Source organism: Panthera uncia (assembly GCF_023721935.1).
Source record: "Panthera uncia isolate 11264 chromosome A3 unlocalized genomic scaffold, Puncia_PCG_1.0 HiC_scaffold_11, whole genome shotgun sequence".
Taxonomy (NCBI): Eukaryota; Metazoa; Chordata; class Mammalia; order Carnivora; family Felidae; genus Panthera; species Panthera uncia.
The window spans coordinates 552,780-569,312 of NW_026057578.1; the positions used below are offsets into that span (position 1 = coordinate 552,780).

Genomic DNA, 16,533 nt, shown 5'->3' on the forward strand with positions numbered 1-16,533 from the left:
CCCCAGAGCAGAATGAATTCCAGAATAAAGCAACAGGAAACAATATCTGGGCACATTATGGTCAAACTACTGGAAACCAGCAACAAAAAGAAACATCTTAAAGCAGCCGGATGGGGCGCCTGGGTGGCTCGGTCAGTTGAGCGTCCGACTTCAGCTCAGGTCATGATCTCGCAGCTTGTGAGTTCGAGCCCCGCGTTGGGCTCTGTGCTGACAGCTCAGAGCCTGGAGCCTGCTTCGGATTCTGTGTCTCCCCCTCTCTCTGCCCTTTCCCTGCTCATGCTCAGTGTCTCTCTGTCTCTCAATAATAAATACACGTTGAGAAAAAAATTTTTAAAAAAAGCAGCCGGTGAAGAAAAGTCTCCCCTTTCGGGGGAGCAACAACTGATGTCGACTCTTTGGCACAGCGACACCTACCAGTACCGCAGGGAGCCTGCCCTCTGATGTGCCCACAGAGATGCCCTTCACCGATCGGGGCCGCGTGAAGATGTTGTTGTCCAAACACACAAACCGACCCGAGAGTTCACTGCCGGCTGACCCCACGCTGGCTGGAGGGTGGCCCTTGGCAGGCGACCCACAGAATTGACCACGTGAGTGCTGCAAACGCATCTCGGTTGTTTAAAACAACATTTATAGTTTCTTCCAGAGTTTTAAACGGGAATTGGAGTCGAATGCATGACATTAACAGCACAAAGGGTCCGGGATAAATGAGCTTGAGTGGTTCTTGGATTCTTCTTGAAGTCATGTAAATAATGGCAAAAGTGGTAAAGTACAGCTAAAGGCTTATGAAGAGAAAAAAATGGAATAAAACTTGATTCATTTGAAATAAGGCAGGCAAGGAGGCATAAAGGAACAAAACACATAAAGGACAGGAGAACCACACAAATAACCACACAAATTAAGATGATAGGTTTCACCCCGCTGTACCTGTCATGACCCATAGACTAAAGACTCCAATAAAAAGATGAAAAAATCTGCTTTAAAAAAGTGTACTGTTTGTAGGTGACATAAGTCATAGATAAGAACACAAAAAGCATTAAAGCAAAGCGATAAATAAGATAAACCAAGGAAACCCCTAAAGGAAATCTTTAATCTTAATGTCAAAGTAAACTGAAGAACTATTACTCAAGAGACGTTCCAGGATGATGAAAGAGTCAATTCTGTAGGAAATGTGACAACCCTAAGTGCATGTATTTAGTATTAAAGTATAGGAAGGAGGGGTGCCTGGGTGGCTCAGTCTGTTGAGCGGTTGACTCTTGATTTCGGCTCAGGTCATGATCTCAGGGTCATGAGATCGAGCCCCACGTCGGGCTCTGCCCTGAGGTGGAGCCTGCTCGGGATTCTCTCTCTCACCCCCTCTGCCCTCCCTACCGCTCTCTCTCTCTCTGTGTCTCTCTGTCTCTGTCCCTGTCTCTCTCCCTCTCAAAATAAAAAACATAGGAAGTAAAAGTCGAACGCCGTCAAAGGAGTAAGACGAGCCCACGTTAGAGTCAGGGATTTTGGCACGTCTTCTCAGTGATTGACAGGACAGCGGACAAGTGTGAGGGAGGACAGAGATCTGAACAGCTTTCAGATGTTACACGAACCGTGAATCTCTGTAGTAAATCCACCTGGTCAAGGTGTTTGTTTCATCTATCGCTGGATTCGACTTGCTGCTGGGTTAGGCGTCTCCCACGCCAGTCCGGGGATGCGCCACCTGTAACAGCACAAGTAGCCGATCTGAATTCACACGCAACAGGCGCAGACTCTTCCCAGTGCACCTGAGGCATGAACAGAGTCGAAGGGTAAGTGTGGCTACGGCGCAGGTCTCAGAACCGAAGGACTGGAATCGTAGCGTGTTCTCTGACCTCAGTGAAATTAAATTGACAAATAAATAAATAACAGCAAAAAGGTACTGGAACATCCCCTAAATGTTGGGAAAGCAAACAACATACTTCTAAATAATCCCCAAGTCCAAGAATAGGTCACAATGGAAATTATAAACTATTTTCCACCAGGTGATAATGAAAATAGAAGCCATCAGGACTGACACGATGCATGAGGGACCTCATGCCTGTAGCTGCACTGAGGCGAATTTGGGGTCAAGAAATGAGAAAAAGAATAGCAAATTAAGCCCAATGAACTAGAAATCCGACATCCAGTGGGAAAGTGAACAAAACGGAACATCGGTGTGTTGAAAAGATCAATAAAGCTAATGAACTCCTATCAACAGTGATCAGCACAAATAGAAGGCAGTGCTAATTGTAAATAAAAGGTGTTGGAAAGATCACCGCTAAGATCCTGTGGACATTAGACAATAATAAAATACTGTGAACAGTTTTATGCCAACACATTTGACAAGTTGGGGGGGGGGGACGCTCAAATTCCTTAGAAAACACTCTATCAGACCCGGATGTACCAGGTCAGCCGGGGAAGGAGCCCTGACTGTGGCCTCCTCGGGACCAATGGGACCAAACGTGGGAGAGAGCCGGCAGGCTCAGGATGGCCAGTTTGACTGACTTTAGTGGCTCGCGGGGGCTGGTTGTGTGGTGCTGGGTGAGGCAGTGGGAGAGTTGGCTCGCATGTGAAAGGCTTAGCTGGAGGAAAGTTATTTATTATCTCCTGGAATCGGCCAACCCCAGAGGGGCTACCCCAGGACCCCAGATGTGCACGCACCAGAGTCCAGGGGAGAAGGAGTGTGGACACAGTGGAGGCTGCCTCTTGCAGAAGGAGAGCTCGTGGACGCGAGGATTACAGAGCTGCAGTGATCCACGGACAAGCCGACCGCGGAGCGGAGTCTGGCTCAGACCCTGACATGGGTGGGGGCGCCCCCGCCGTTCTTTCCAGTCTGTGGTTCTCAGGGGACCGGATATCGTGCGTGGCTCTCAGTGGACCGGATGTCGTACGGGGTTCTCGGTGATCAGATGCCGTGCGTGGTTCTCAGTGAATCGGATGTCGTGCGTGGTTCTCAGGGGACCAGATGTCGTATGTGGTTTTCAGTGAATTGGATGTCGTGCGTGGTTCTCAGGGGACCGGATGTCGAGGAGGAAAATGGATCCTGATTTCTGCCTCAGGCCAAGCACAAAAGTTAATTTGGGATGGATCATAAGCCTGATTATAAAAAGTAACAGGTTTCTAGAAGAAGCCCTAGGAGAGAATAGCTTCTGATCATGGTGGTAATTTCTTTTTTTTTTTTTTTTTAACATTTTTTATTATTTTTTTTTATTTTTGGGACAGAGAGAGACAGAGCATGAACGGGGGAGGGGCAGAGAGAGAGGGAGACACAGAATCGGAAACAGGCTCCAGGCTCCGAGCCATCAGCCCAGAGCCTGACGCGGGGCTCGAACTCACGGACCGCGAGATCGTGACCTGGCTGAAGTCGGACGCTTAACCGACTGCGCCACCCAGGCGCCCCCATGGTGGTAATTTCTTAAGCAGTTCATAAAAATCACTAATAATAAAAGTCTGAAAAAATGGACTTCATTAAGTTTATTAATTTGTCCACTAACAGTATCTTAAAGGGAGTAAAAGGCCAGTCACAGAGTAGAGAAAATGTTTGCCATAAATATATCTGACAAAAGAGTCACATTCAGAATACATGAAACTTTAAAAATCTAAGAAAGAGGCAACTTGGCAAATCCATGAGAAGACTTGAACAAGCACTTCACCGGTGGGCTCAGTGTCTCCAGTGGATGGGAGATGTGTGGCGCCTGGGCCACCAGGGGCAGGAGCGCAGAGACCGACAGATCGGCGATGCCTGGTCTCTGGGAAGATGCGGCAGCTGGGATACTCATGTGTGGCTGGAGGGAACATAAATTGGCACAGCCACGTGAAACACCTCTTGGTACCTACCAAGATGGAACGTCCAAGTACCCTGTGGCCCAGGCATTCCTGTCTCGGGTTTATGTCCAACGGAAGGGAGAGCCCTGTTCAGCAGGAGGCATGTATGAGAGCCGTCTGAGCACCACTGTCCTCAGGTCGGATATCCTTCAGCTGTAAGATGGGTGCGTGGTCATGTGGTCATACCATGGAATACTATGCAGCAACAAACAAGAACAGCCCAGCTCCAGGCAGCGATGTGGTGACTGTTGCAGACTATGTTACGAGAATAACGCCGGGCCCGAGTGTGCGATCCCACCCTGAAGCAAACGTATGGTGACGGAGGGCAGAACGGTCATTGCCTATGGGGGGACATTGACTAGGAGGGGACCAGGGGCACCTTCAGGGTGCTGCGGACGTGCAGAGTCCTGACGTACATGGTGGTCACGTGGGTGCGAACGTCGGTCAAGATTCACTGAGCCGTACAGTTCAGGTACGAGCACTTCATGTAAGGTTAGGAAGCTTTCAAAGATAATTTGGACATAGCATAGCTTCACTCTATTCTAACACAAAATAATCGATAGCCCAATAAATTTGTAAACAGGAAAGCAAAGTGGGGTTCACATGAAGTGGAGTCTCTTGGAAATTGTCATCAGAGGTAGGCTAAAAAATCCAGACGGCGATATGGGTAGACTCGCGTGCTCTTCTGGAGAAACTTCCCTGTGCACCTGTCTGCAACCTGCCCACTCCATTTGTCGTACTAGCGGTTCCTTGGAGTCTCTGATGATATCACGAAATAGTCGTGGAATGTTCGCTTGAATGGCGGATCTTTGTGACAGAGCCGATCCTCCTGCGGCCCCGCACGGAGCCGGGGAGGTCCAGGACGGGGGGCAGGGGGGCAGTGGTGCTTGCCGAGCAGTGTCCTCGTAGATACACTTCTGTAAAATCATAGTCGAGTGTCACTGAATTTATTCTAGTCAAGCTGGTGCCAGCTTCTGAAGCCCTGCTCCTTGATCACTGAAGCTTGCTATTTTGCTGGCATGCTTGGTCCCAGGCCAGAGGGTTCAGTTTTGGGGACAGATGGGCAGAGCGTCTGTTCCAATTTAATGGTATCTGCGCTCTTTCGTTTATTTCAATTGCTCTTTCATCATTGGCCTCTTAGGGCTTTATTAGTGTCTATGAGAAGGACGCTGTGTGATGCTGAAAGTTTTTCTAAGATACACAGACTGTAAATCACAGGTCCTAGAAGTGTTAGGTTCTTTCCAAGAGTAAGTTATTTCGGTCACGACAGCCAATGAACATTTCCCTCCGTGCTTACGGTGCCGGCCACTAAATGAGTGGCTTGAATGGTGCCCCCCCCCCCCCACCGCATAAGCTGTGTCCATGTCCTAAAACCCGGAACCTCTGAGTGTGACCCTGTTTGGGAAAAAGGGTCTTTGCAGAGGTAATTAAATGAGGTCATCTTGGAATGTCCACGTTGGAGCTAAGTCCAGTGACAAGTGTCCTTGGAAGAGACAGAGAGGAGACCCACAGAGAAGGAGCCACGTGAGGGAGACAGAGAAGGGGAGGACGTGACCTCAGGCCCAGGACGCCTGGACCGCCTGGAGCCCCCAGAGGCAGCGGCCCTGCCCTGCCTGGACCTCGGACTCTGACTTCCACGCCGGGAGACGGTAGATTTCTGTTGCTTTAGAGCTGCCCAGCTTGTGGTGTTGTGTTCTGGCCGAGACAGGAAACTAAGAAAACACCAAAACGTGCTGGGACAGGGTGACTTCAGAGGATGTTTCAAGCGTCCCGTAGCCGCACGGGGGCTGCGTTCCCGGGGAGGGGCCCTGAAGGGGAGCCTTACTCACTCCCGTGCCTGTGTGAGCTAAATTGTTTTTCTAGGGAAAAATGCACTTCTGCACGGAGAAATTTTTTTCACATGTTCGTCTGAGTTGTTAAATACAGAAGGCTGGAATATGTAATTCAGCATTTTAACTGTCGTGTTTATAGAAGCTATGACTAAACACATTCTCAAAAAAAAGGTGGTTTTAAATAAAATAACATAAAAGTTCACTTCGTCTCCCTTTCCCTCCCAGAGTCCACTGACTGACGGGGCGGCCGGGCCTGCAGAGGCAGATGAGACCACTTGTGCCAGGTGTGACCGGCACGGCCAGACAGACGTCCCCCACAGCTCAGAGCTCCTAGTGTGCGTCCCCGTGTCCCGGGTCCTGCCGTGGGGGGTGCCGGAGCCCCCCGCCCTGGGGACCAGAGCCCCAGCAGCACCCGGCAGCCCCCTTCCTCCGGGCCCTCCCTTAGGAAGGGCGGCTCCTCGGGGCGCCTGGGTGGCGCAGTCGGTTAAGCGTCCGACTTCAGCCAGGTCACGATCTCGCGGTCCGTGAGTTCGAGCCCCGCGTCAGGCTCTGGGCCGATGGCTCAGAGCCTGGAGCCTGTTTCCGATTCTGTGTCTCCCTCTCTCTCTGCCCCTCCCCCGTTCATGCTCTGTCTCTCTCTGTCCCAAAAATAAATAAAAAACGTTGAAAAAAAAAATTTAAAAAAAAAGGAAGGGCGGCTCCTCTCGGCTGAAGAAGCCGCTGGGCCCGCAGGCTGCCCTCTCAACAGCCCAGAAACCCGCCTGCAGCTCTCTTCCCCAGCCCGTGGCCGCTCGCCCAGCAGTTGTGGTGACCGCCGTCACGCCCGCTTGGCCTCGGGGCTCCTGGCCGCGGGGCCGGGGCCGGGGCTGGGGGAGCCGGTCCCCGTGCTCCTCCTCAGGGCACACCCTCGGCAGGTGTTCAGATGCGCGGACCTCTCGCGGGGGCCTCATGGGCTCAGTCACACAGACAAACAAACGTGTGTGAAACTGCCACTGGAAAGCATAGCATGGAAAGGTGGTCACCGTGAGTTGGGGCTGACCCAGGCTGGCACGAAGCTTCTGTCTGAAGCAGTTCTGTATGACGGTACGTGACGATTCCAGTTCTGTGACTTAACAATATGTTTATGTGTAGAAACGGGACTCCAAAGACAGGTGTCAGCTGAGGCCACCTTGTGGGATGGGTTACTGGTGGTTTTCCCTGTCTCCTGCTGGCTGTCATGTTCTCTGCAGCATTCTGGCGTCACCCCTTCCCCCGGCTGCACCTTCCCTCCTGTCCCCAGCTCCCGCCTCCCCCCCCCCCCGACGTGTGCGTGTGTGCAAGCAAATGCATGTTAAAAGCTCCTAAGTTTAGGAAAATGCTTTACTTCTTTGGACGGGATTGAGATTTCTGAGAGGCACGGTGGGGGCTTGGCACCCTTTCCACGGGCACAGAAACCGTGAGGCGAGCCGGCAGCAAGGCTCCGCAGTGGCGTTGGCCGTGAGCTGTGATGAAGTCCACGTGGCTTAGTGTGGGGGCCGTGATGGCCTGAGTGGGGGTAAAGTCTTCCTGGGAGTGTGTCCCTGTAGGGATCGGCTCTCCGAGGGGTGTCGAGAAGCCCCGGGGTCCTCAGCTCTCAGGCACGTGGTGGGTGGATGGTCTCACTGGAAAATACAGAAACCTGGGTCACTTGATTTTTTAGATGCCTTTTAAGGGTTCTTGAGAGAAACACTTAAAAAAGAGCAGAGGCTACTTTGCGGCTCCTGCTTGGTGCAGTCGGCCGAGCACCCAACTCTTGATCTTGGGGTCGTGAGTTCAAGCCCCACATTGGGCGTAGAGCCAACTTAAAAAGAAAGAGCAGGGGCGCGTGGGTGTCTCAGTCGGTTAAGCATCCAACTTCAGCTCAGGTCATGATCTCGCAGTCCATGAGTTCAAGCCCCGCGTCGGGCTCTGTGCTGACAGCTCGGAGCCTGCAGCTGCCTGGGATTCTGTGTCTCCCTCTCTCTCTGCCCCTCCCCTGCTCATGCTCTGTCTCTCTCACTCTCAAAAATGGATAAATGTTTAAAAAAAAAAAAAAAAAGAGCAGGGAGAGAAGCAGCGTCCCCCCACACCGAAGTGGTCATATCCTAGGAACAGAGGTGTGGGAGTGAGGCCCAGCTCGAAGCAGGCCAGTCCAGGGGCCGGTGCGTCCGCGGTTTCTGCTCTGCACAGCTCAGCCAGCGTCATTTCCATGGCGACACGCCCAGGGCTGAGGTGTGAACAGCAGAATGGAGTTGGGGCCACGGGGCAGGGCTCACGGAGATGGCAGGGAGGGTCCCTGCCTCTGGGCGGCCTGGTGGGTGGCCCACGCTTCTGGCAGGCTGGCTGGTCCCCTCCGGCAGGAGGGGCCCAGGGTCTGAGTCGCCTTAGCTTTCCTGGGTCCCGCTGTCTTGGGCTACGTTACTCTGGGGTGCCGGTTTTCTTATCTGCCTCCTGGGCACCTCCAGGGGCAGCTGTGAGTGGGGTCAGCCCCTGCCACACTTGGACATTTGGCAGGGGTCTGAGGGTGTGGAGGAAGACTGCCAGCTGACGGTGTCCACACCCCTGCTGGGGTTCATTCCAGCAGCCCACCTTTGGTCTTGACCGTTGTTACCCTTGGTCTGTCTTCTGGGTGCCGGTGCTGGTGTGCAGTCGGGCAAGTGCCCTCCAGAGTGTAAGGCGATGCGAGGGCCCAGGAAGCTGCATCCAGACAGATGTCCACCTTTCACAGCAGGAAATGAGATCCCAAGATCTGGCTGCTCCCAGCAATCCCAGTGAAATCTGTCTTCAGGACGTCTTTAGGTTAATGTGTGTTCCAGACGGGGTCACTGTGGTGTCTGTGGGTCCCCGTCGCCAAGGGCACCACTCAGGATAAGCTGCCCAGTGCCCAGTGGAGCCCTTCACACTGAGGACCCCACTGTGGGACCAGGGACCCCAACCCCCTTGACATTCTTGACCAAGAGGCCACCTGGAATGTGGAACGAGATGATTCTGAGGGTATGGCCACATCCTGGCGTGGAGTGTGGCCCCAGCCATGTGCTCAAGCTGGCCACAGGGGTGACCCCTGTGGGGCCCATGGCGTCATTCTCTGAAGTGTGGAAATAAGTGTGGGCGGGAGGAGCCCCCCCCACCCCCCCGGCCGCTGTGGCACATTTGGGGCTGGCCCAGGCGTCTCCCTTGGTTCTGTCCACTAGCTGCTCAGGCAGGCTCCTTTCCTCTGGGCACAAAATGCAATGCCACCGGCCTGCAGATGTTTGGACAGGGTGGCTCTGCCCGACTGCCTGCTGGGCACCGTCCGCCTGTGGCCGTGAGCAGCACTGCGGGCTGGGGGGCCGTCCTCTGGCTTCCTGTCTTTATACCTGTGTCTTTGTTACGATTCTGCATGTGGACACCACGGGGTACCGGATGCTGATGGGTAAGATACTGGCTGTGTCTGAGAAGGTCTCTTTCTTAAAAAAGCGGAAGCCTTGAAAAAGGGCTCTGACCTTTGGCCCCGGCCCTCCCAGCACCTCTGACACCAGACCTCCTGGAAGAGCCCTTGGCAGGGGCCGGGCGCCGGGGGTGCTTGGGGGCAGTCTGCAGGGGCCAGGGCCTTGCTGGGGCCGGTGGGCTGCACGCTGACCGGCTGGTCTGCTGTCTTTCAGTCAACGAGTTCACGGTGATCAGGAAGAAGTTCAAGTGCCCGTACTGCAGCTTCTCGGCCATGCACCAGTGCATTCTCAAGCGGCACATGCGCTCCCACACGGGCGAGCGGCCCTACCCCTGCGAGATCTGCGGCAAGAAGTTCACGCGGCGCGAGCACATGAAGCGGCACACGCTGGTAAGCGCGCGCGGGGGGTCCTGGGCGGGGTCCGGGGCGGGGTCCGGGGCGGGGTCGGGGGGGTGGGGCTGGGCCGGGTTCTGGGCGGGGTCTGGGTTCCGCACGGGTTTGGCCAGGGCACACTGTGGGGGGCTGAGGTGTGCGGGAAGGTGATGTGGGGTGCCCGAGTGATGGGGGACACACCACCTTGAACCCCACCCAGGGTCGGGGTGCTGAGGGCAGGGGCCACATCACCCCCAGCCCCAGCCCTCAGCCTGGCCTTGGCAAGTGCTTCCTCCCCCTGCCAGGACCTCCCCTGGCCCCGTGGGTCCCACCGTGAGGTCCCTTCCTCTGTGCCTGGGCTCCGAGTGGTGGTGAGACCCGGCCTCTGCTCCCCCCGTGGCCTTGTAAGACGTTTGGTTACCTGTCTTGTGGGCGCCCTTAGCTGGCAGTTGCCAGGGAGCAGATGCCAACGGATGGATTTGCTTGGCAGGAAGTGATGGGAGAAGGTCATCTTGAAACAGGGAGGCAGATTCGCCAAAAGACACAGGGCAAGGGACTCTTGTGGGTTGTAACCGTGGGGGCGGGGTGGACCACAAGGTTCCCCGCAGTGTGCAGTCTTCCTTGGACACGGTGGAGTTCAGGGCTGAGGGTGGGGCCACCTGGAGCTTGCAGCCATTAGATCGTGAGACTACAGCTCCAGGCCGCCCTGGGTTGTCAGGTGCCCAGAGCCCCCAGCGTGTGCCATGGGGGCGCAGGGAGAGGGCGCTGGGGCGACGTCACGAGTTTGGGGGTCTCAGAGGTGTTGAGAGTCACCTGCGAGGTGCACAGACTTGGCTGGAGCCCTATGTCATGCTGATCTGATGACATCAGGAGCAGACCCCCCCCCCCCCAGGAGGTGTGGGGGGACTGTGTTGGCAGTGGTGAGGGTGACCTGGGTGTGCCCTAGCACAAGGGCAGCAGGTGGCAAGGTGAGAGTCTCAGGCCTGGCTGCTGGCGGGGTGAGCCACGTGGATGAGCGGGGTCTTTTGCTGTGCACATCTGTCCGTGGGGCGAGTGGGGGGCTCTGGCTCACTTTGGGGTCACGTCCAGATTTACTCTCCTTGGATCCTCCATTTGGCCCCCTGCAAGGGGCATCCTTCCCAGCCCAGCGGGGGGCACTTATTTGGGGGTGAGGACACCCTGGAGAAGCTCCCGTGAGGTCAGGCAGCAAAGCGGGAGGGGAGACAGTCCTGAGGGTGGATGTGCCCAGCCCATCTGACTGAGGGTCGCCTGTGACCCCATCCTGCAGTGTCTCCCCAGATGGGGTCGAGCGGAGCGGGAAAGTGGCAGTCCTGGACCCGGGGGCAGGTCCGTGGGGTCGGCAGCCACAGGCTGGCTGGACGGCACGGGCCCCGGAACTGCCCTGTGTCTCGTTTCGCTCATCTCCCAGAGTCCACCCTGAGAGCACAGGGGTCACGTTAGCAGACTGTGTACGGCAACTTAGGGGAACGTGCGCCCCGCTGCCCACGCTGCTCCCGGTCAAGAGATGAGTGGTGTCCCGCCACGCGGAAGTGCTGGAGGGCTGTCGCTGCCGGGTTACTCCGTCTTTCTTTAGCAAAACCACGTCATCGCTTTAGGAAGCATCCATCCCATTTGAGGCTCAGTGTGGCTGCTACCTTGGATGGGCCAGGTTGCCATGCTGGGTTTGTGTTTGGGCTTCAGGGAGGGTCGTAAATCCCTGAACACGTACCCACCGATGTTTTGGGCTTGCTTTTTTCTGAGAAGAGAATCTGGATCTTCCCCTTTAATTTGCCGGGGGCCCCCGACCCCAAGGAGGCTGAAGCCCTGCTGACAGCAGGTGGCAGTAGGGGCGCCCTATGCCATCTTGTCCCGCAGCGGCCCTTCTGTGCAGACGCCGGTGCCCGCTCAGCAGACAGAGGGGCTGGCGGCGGGCTGGCCAGGGGTGGTCCGGACGGTGAGGTCTCAGGAGCTGCTTGCCACCAGCCGGGAGCCACGGGTTGCCATGGTGCCCGCATCCTCTCTTTTTCCCTTGCTTCCGTTTGTTTGTTAGGACAGGTGCCGGGCCATCTGGTGCTGGCCGAGTGGCTCCCTGAGACGCCTTTGTCGCTCCTGGGTGTCCTGGCACAGCCCTCAGTTCCCCGCGTGGGAGCCCCAGGTTTTGAGGGGCCTCAGTGGGCCCTGCCCCCCCCCCCCCCACTGCCCAGCCTGCTCTCAGAACACAGTTTCTGTTGTGAGAGTGTTGAGGAAGCCTGGGTTTAAGACACAACAGAGAAGGTGCAGGAGGGCCCCGGGGACCAAGTCGTTTCATGCTCCATTTCTAGAATCAGAACGTGTGGGCCCAGCTTTCCCCGTGCCTGGGGACACAGTGGTCTTCATGGTTGGGATTTGTGGACGGGTTTGACGGGGAAGGTGGACTGCTCATGTCAGTCTGTGGTGCCACTGAGTTGGGGGGTGGAGGGGCCCTTAGCCCGGGACTCGTGAAGGGGTCCCTTCAGAGGGTGCAGCCCCCAGGACAGTGACCCATCAGTCAGGGGGCGCCCCGAGTGCGAAGGAAGGACACAGCTTGGCAAACCCTCTTCCACCATCATGCCACTGGTGGTGTATTTATTGCAGGAACAGTATTTACTCGATTGCTCTAGAACACTGGAGAATTCAGAAAAATATGAAGAATTAAAGTTGCATTCTCCTCCCTCCTGCACTGACCGCCCATCCCTCCACAGGTCCACAGCAAGGACAAGAAGTACGTGTGCAAGTTGTGCAGTCGGGTGTTCATGTCAGCCGCCAGCGTGGGCATCAAGCACGGCTCCCGGCGCCACGGTGTCTGTGCCGACTGCGCAGGCCGCGGTGTGGCCGGTCCCCTGGACGGAGGCGGCACTGAGGGCTCCCCCGAGCTGTTCCCTGGCGACGGGCCCTACCTGGAAGATCCCGACGACCCGCGGGGGGAGGGCGAGGAGGAGCTGTGTGAGGACGAGGACGAGGTGGGCCTGGCCCACGAGGACGCGCTGCTGGCGGCCGAGAAGGGGGACGAGGACTCTCCGCGGGGTCCTGGCAGCCCCCCAGGGGCACCGGACAAGGACTTCTGGATCTCCTAGGCGCCGGGCTGGGGTGGCACGGCACCACCCTCTCCTGTGTGTGCGTGTGTGTGTGTGTGTGTGTGTGTGTGTCCTGCCTGCCGCCAGGCCATGCTGACCCCCTTCCTCCCCCATTATTCTGTTCCCGCCCCCCAGACACACACACACACACACCACCCTGAGGCTCACAGGCAGGCATGACCCCAGGAAGTAAGGGCTCTGGAACCGAACGGCATGTTGGGGGACACGGGGTGGGGTTGAGCCCAGGAGAGCACACAGTCCGACGTGTCTGTGGGGACAGATAAAGGATCCCCAGCAGGTACATGTAGATAGGGCGTCGAGGGAGCCCGTGTGGCCAGTCTGGCCTCGGGATACACCGTAGCCCGATGGCCAGGTCGAGGTCAGCACTGGTCCCGGTTGTGAGCGTGGTCCCCGAGGCCACAGGCCCAAGAGATGCTAAGGGAGGTTTTGCCCACGCCCGATGTCCAGTGTGGAGTCTCCCCCTGCCCCCTGCTCTGCTCCCCTCTTCTCAGCAGCCTGGTCACTGCCTGCGGCCACCGCCGCAGTCTCTTGCCGCTGTTGTGGCCGCCTGCGGAGCCCAGGTCTGGTGTACAGAAAGCCCGTGGCCCTCCCGCCTCTGGGCTTTGGTGCTTAACATAAAACAGCTGCAGAAGCCCCCCACTGGGGCCGGGGACCCCCAGGTGCTATCTTCCGGCAGAGGCAGCCAGGTGGGGACCGATGGGCCACCGACGTGCCACGCTCCTCTGGTGCAGGGCTCAGCGCTCCCCGCGCCTGGCCACTTGGGTCCTTTTGGGGGGCCTGGGCTCTTTGTTCTGCGTGCACTTCCTCGGGGAGCCCGGGGGCGGCCTCATCCCCTGGGCTCTGCTGTCCTCCCTGCCTGGGCCAGTCCTCCTGACCCTCCCGAGTGCCCTTGCCTTGTTGCTGCTAACACTGGAGGCAGTGTTCCTGGCTGCCGTGTGCTGCTCGCACGTCCCCGCGTGGGTAAGCAAACTTTTCAAGTAGTCAGAGCCGTCCTGAGGCAGTTACGTAAAAATACTTTGTTTGGCATTATTTTCTCACCTGACGAAACAGAGTCGTCTTTCCCGTCCTCTCGTGGTCTCTTTAGATGCGCTCCCGCCTCTTTATTAATTTTCTGGGTGGAAAGCCAGGCCTGGCTGTGAGGAGCCTCCCCTGGGCCGCAGGACACACACTGGTCTGTCTTCTCCCTCGTTAAAGCTGTTCCTGACGACACTTCACCACTAAGACATTCCGTCTCGCACCCACGTGGCTCGGGCTTGGGCAAGACTCAGGCCACGTAAAGACTCCCCTGGGTGCTCAGCTGGAGCCCCCGTTGCAGACGGTGGTTTTATTTTCTCTTTTTCCACAGACTCTAAGCTTTTACCAGGTTTTTCATTGCGTCGCATATATTCTTTCCAGGTGGAAAAAGGGAAATGCCACAAGACCCTAACTTCGGTTCCAATGGTGGCCGGGAGCACTTTGGGCCCAGGCTGCTGTTGGGGGTGCTGGGGACCAGGGCTGGCAGGAAGCCCTGCGGGGGGAGGGGGGGTCACAACTTCTGTGTTTGTCTTAAATACAGTCAGCCGAGTACCCATCAGTTAGAGGGCCTGCACAGAGCTGTCATCCGGCCTCCTGCACTCCTGTCCCGCGTGGTGACCGCGCGGTGACCGAGCCCTCTCCGGCTGCCCTGCTTGCCCACCCGCCCACGGTGGGCAAGGCCAGCGCAGGGGCTCTGGGACACACTTCCCTTCCTGCCTCTCACCGGTGAGGCCCGGGCTGCAGCCCTCACGGAGCCCTCAGAACCGCGTACCTCCCCGACTTTATGATCCCTTTTCTACACAGACTGATTTTCTTATAAATGTATTTGGAAACCAGACCTTTGCTACCAACAGTGTCTCTGGGTTTCTTACCGGCCCCCCCCCCCCTTCCCGCTCGGGCCGTCCTGCCCGCACCCCGGGCCACCTGTGCCTCCGCACTCAGGACACCTCGCTCTTTCTGACCCGCTCGCTCCCCGCTCTGGACCGCCCTTGCTGGCCTTTTGGGGGGCTCGCTGTCAGTGCCACGGGGCATCTTCTTCCTTAAAACCAATACTGTACCGGACGACCGAGGGCCCCGCTCTGCCCGAGCTCCCCAGGCGTTTGCTGCGTGGCAACCTCAGCTCTCCGCGGTTGTCCGCCATCGGGGATGAACCCGTCACCTCTCAGGAGGCGTGGAGGGAAAAGACGTGTAACGAAAGGTTTTTTTACGTGACTGGTTTTTTTTTAAATCGATGTTTAAACTAATAAATATTTTTTTATGAAGAGGAAAAAATGTGTAGATTACATTTCACGTTTTGTACTTTTCCGTTTGTGTCTTGTGTGTATTTTGGTGTTTGCAACACCAAAGTGGAAAATGCAGTCCGTTGAGTGGGGAGTTCTTTGGGGTGGGGGTGGGCAGGGAACCCGTATGACTTTTGTATCAAGCTCTGGATCCTGACCGGGTTGTACATTTGGACTCTGGGTTGTGGGGAACAGTCAGAACACTGCCAGGACTCAATAGGGACCTCGACTCGAGAGACACAGCTGCTGCTTCCAACTTTGCACATCTTCCTTTTTAAAAAAGAAAACTCTGAGAAAATGCAAAAACTGGAACTTTTTGCAATATTATGAAAGATAATCTTATTTTCGCTCATCCTGTGACGTGTGCAACGCTTAAGAAAGCCATACTTCATGGTTGTTTTTCTTTTTTAGCTTCTATATTGTGTTTTGTACGTGGCCCTTTCAGAACTACTTGTAGTGAGGGTGCTGTGTGTGCTTTTCTTAAATATTTATTTTTTCAACATGCTTTCAACCTGTCAACAAAAACAAAACAGACAAAAAAGGGCAGTGTTTGAAAAACTGTTGTGTTTTTTTTTCCCCTTGGGGATGATCTATATTCTATCGACTCTATATTAATCATCATAAACCTGTGTTTGTATCGGAGACGTGTTTCATACTCGGGGGGGGGGGGGGGGGGCTTTGGTAACGGGTCCAGCTGCTACCGTCTGCGGCCACAGGGCAGGCGGACAGCGCACCCTCTCTAGCGGTCTTGCGATTCTTGTCCGCCTCGGCGAGCTCCGGGCCTGCCTGTGGGTTCCTTTCTGTGACGGGGTTAGCTTAGACATTTTTGCAAAGCTTCCACTTTCAATAAACTGGGAAATTGCTGCTCAAGCAGACGCCTCATGAGTGTTTCACGGTGTCCCCTCCTCTGGCCTCAGCCTGGGTGGAGGTGGCCAGAGTGACTGCCCCTGCCCCCCAGCCCTTGGTGGTCTGGGGCTGGCCCCCCACCCCTGCCTGTGGCAGGGTCCCGGTTCCGCATCCTTCCCCCAGGAGGCAGACACAGTTTCTGGAAAAACCCCAAATCTTTAATTTTTCTCCTCGCCTGGTATGGCCCAGACTCGAGACACCTGAGCTTCACAAACAGGAGACGAAGGTCAGCCCCCGGGCCCTGGAACCATCAGGTTAAGTGCAGGCAGGAGGCCCCTCCCCTCAGGGCGCATCACAGACTGGCCCCCACGCGGCCCTGAAGTTCGGCCTCAGCGCCCTGACAAGTCCACGGGCTGACGGGCAGGGAGGGCAGCCACCCCCAGGGACCCCGGGCCAGGGGGACGGCCTTGAGGTTGGCTTTAGTGCAAAAGGCTGGTTTCTTCAGAGGCACTTTGAGTGGCAAGAACCCCCCCCCCCAACCTCTGGGGGTCCAGGGTCACCAACTTCCCCCACTGTTAAAAAGTAGACCCTGCAGCTGGGAGAAGCCCCAGGCTGGGGAGTCGGGGGTAGCTTATTTTTTCCTTTAAAAAGTCCTGGACAGCAGGCAGCAGCACGGTGTGGGGCATGGGGGTGGGTGGGGGGCTCAGTCCAGGAAGTGCAGGTGGGGGTGGGGGCAGGGAGCACGGGCACAGAGAGGTGGGGGGGTGCAGGGGCCATGGCGGGGCTCAGTCCAGGGAGCGCTGGCATGGGGGCGGGGGGCGGGGGGGGGGGGGGGG

General features: G+C 56.5%; 1 protein-coding gene across 1 annotated transcript in view; it reads left to right on the top strand.

Annotated features, from left to right (window-relative positions):
- ZBTB46 (zinc finger and BTB domain containing 46) overlaps positions 1-14,843 on the top strand; it is a 37,970-nt gene extending 23,127 nt beyond the window's left edge. Inside the window, exons 3-4 of the mRNA XM_049650434.1 lie at positions 9,287-9,462; positions 12,165-14,843. Of these exons, the coding sequence (XP_049506391.1) occupies positions 9,287-9,462; positions 12,165-12,536 (548 nt within the window). The 3' untranslated portion in view covers positions 12,537-14,843. The remainder of the gene's footprint in view (positions 1-9,286; positions 9,463-12,164) is intronic.
- The last annotated feature ends 1,690 nt before the right edge of the window (positions 14,844-16,533 follow it).